Source organism: Notolepis coatsorum, assembly GCF_963971535.1.
Source record: "Notolepis coatsorum genome assembly, contig: SCAFFOLD_150, whole genome shotgun sequence".
Lineage (NCBI taxonomy): Eukaryota > Metazoa > Chordata > Actinopteri > Aulopiformes > Paralepididae > Notolepis > Notolepis coatsorum.
The window spans coordinates 256,779-258,689 of record NW_028170110.1 but is presented as its reverse complement, the minus strand read 5'-3'; the positions used below and the strand labels follow the sequence as shown (position 1 = coordinate 258,689).

Here is a 1,911-nt window from a genome sequence, read left to right as displayed (position 1 = left end):
CTACTGTAAACAGATACTATACTGTACTTCTACTGTAAACAGATACTATACTGTACTTCTACTGTAAAAAGATACTATACTTCTACTGTGCTAAGACGCTATACTTCTACAGTGAACATATATTACTACACAGGAAAATTTAAAAAAATTATCAATTTTTTGTATAAAATGTTCTAAAAATCGGGATGAGTGATATATCAAAAAATCCTCTAGCAGAAAGTTGTGGTATATGGATAGGAGGAAACATGGCCAGTTTGGTGTGTGGAGGTACTAGAGAAATTGAGATCTTTTGTTTTATGTGTAATACAAACTCATAAAATCTCGTTTTGAGAAAAACGCATTTAAAGGTTTGTATTGTCTGTAAATCAGGCTATGTATGACATATCAACAAACCATTTGGCACAAAGAAGCAGGATATAGATATGAATAAAGGTGGAAAGTTTGGTGTGTGTAGATGCTAGGGAAATGGTACATGTCTACCCTTTGGGAAAACGCCTTCAAAGTTCTGTATTGTAAAATGCCATACATTTTTATTTGAAACCACTATTTACAAACACAACACCCAATCAAACCATTAGTAATAGACAACCTAAACACATGCCTGATAACTGAATAACATAATAACATAATAATAATGATGTAGTAGTAGTAGTAACAGTTTAGTAACACACAACACAACCGATTACTGTACCCCCTAATAGGCAAAAATATATTTGAATAGATATCACTATGAAACTTTCCCAGTTTGTTATGTACATATAAACTAAGAAAAAATATATTGCAAGTTTTCTGAATGTTATGTTTATATATGCAAATGAGGTACTTCCCCATTCAATATGTGCACATTTATGGATGCAATCATGCAAAATGAAGCAAAATAAGCCACTTTTTTTTTTTTTTTTTTTTCACTAGTTTGAAAGAAGACATGTAAAGGGGCAACATTATACAAAAATCTCAAAATTGCCCCAAAATCAGGAAAAAGGTATTTTAGGTGGGTGGTCTCCCCTTAAAACAACACTAGGTTCCCTAGTACAGTGGTTCTCAAACATTTGGGTCCAAACTGTTCCCTAGCAACAGAAACCATCTACAACCGATGTCTAAGTTGTACCCGCTGTCTGCTTGTCTCTTCCCAGGTTCGCATGGGCTTGATGAGGCCTGACTACTTCAGGAACAACGTCCAGAACAACCCTGTGGTGAGGGACAGCCACGACTGCAGGGCCCTCATCCTCAGCGTCCTGAACCCCCCTGGCTCCGACAGGCTCCCAAACCCCCTGACCCGCCCACGCCTGCCCCAGGAGGTCCTATTGGCCATCAGAGGCCGGGGTGGCGGCAGCATGACCATGGAGGCTTACAATATCCGAGCCGGTGGATGGATGGATGTGAGCGTTGAGGGGGAGAGTCCCCGGTGGTGGCACGGCACCGCTTATCTCCACAGTCTGGTCTACTGCGTCGGTGGCTGGGTGACGGCAGAAAGACTCTCAACAGTGTGCGCAGGTTCAACCCCGTCACTCGCAGCTGGCTGCAGGCAGCTCCCATGCACTCATGCCGCTGGCACCTCAGTGTGGTCATGTTGGACGGCTGTATCTACGCCATGGGAGGGCGAGACGGACACGTGAAACTGAACACCGCCGAGCGCTATGAGCCTGAAACCGACCAGTGGACAGTGATCTCACCCATGCTGGAGCACAGGGAGGCCGCCGGGGCAGCAGCCCTCCAGGGCAAGGTGGGTGGAACTGAGGGACACAGGGTGGTAGATGAACACAAGGAACGTTAGATCAGAAATCATAAATGTCTTTATTGCCAAGTAAGCTTGCACATACAAAAGATGTGTCTGGGTCCTTTGGTGCATCAACATTAACAGACAATTAAAGTAGAATGAAATCAAATGGAATATATAAACTAAATTAGAAT

General features: G+C 42.7%; 1 protein-coding gene across 1 annotated transcript in view; it reads left to right on the top strand.

Moving 5' to 3' along the window:
• ncbp3 (nuclear cap binding subunit 3) overlaps positions 1 to 1,616 on the top strand; it is a gene marked incomplete at its 3' end in the record, with an annotated part of 72,713 nt that extends 71,097 nt beyond the window's left edge. Inside the window, exon 12 of the mRNA XM_084339463.1 lies at positions 1,516 to 1,616. Coding sequence (XP_084195589.1) covers positions 1,516 to 1,616 — 101 coding nt within the window. The remainder of the gene's footprint in view (positions 1 to 1,515) is intronic.
• Between the last annotated feature and the right edge of the window lie 295 nt (positions 1,617 to 1,911).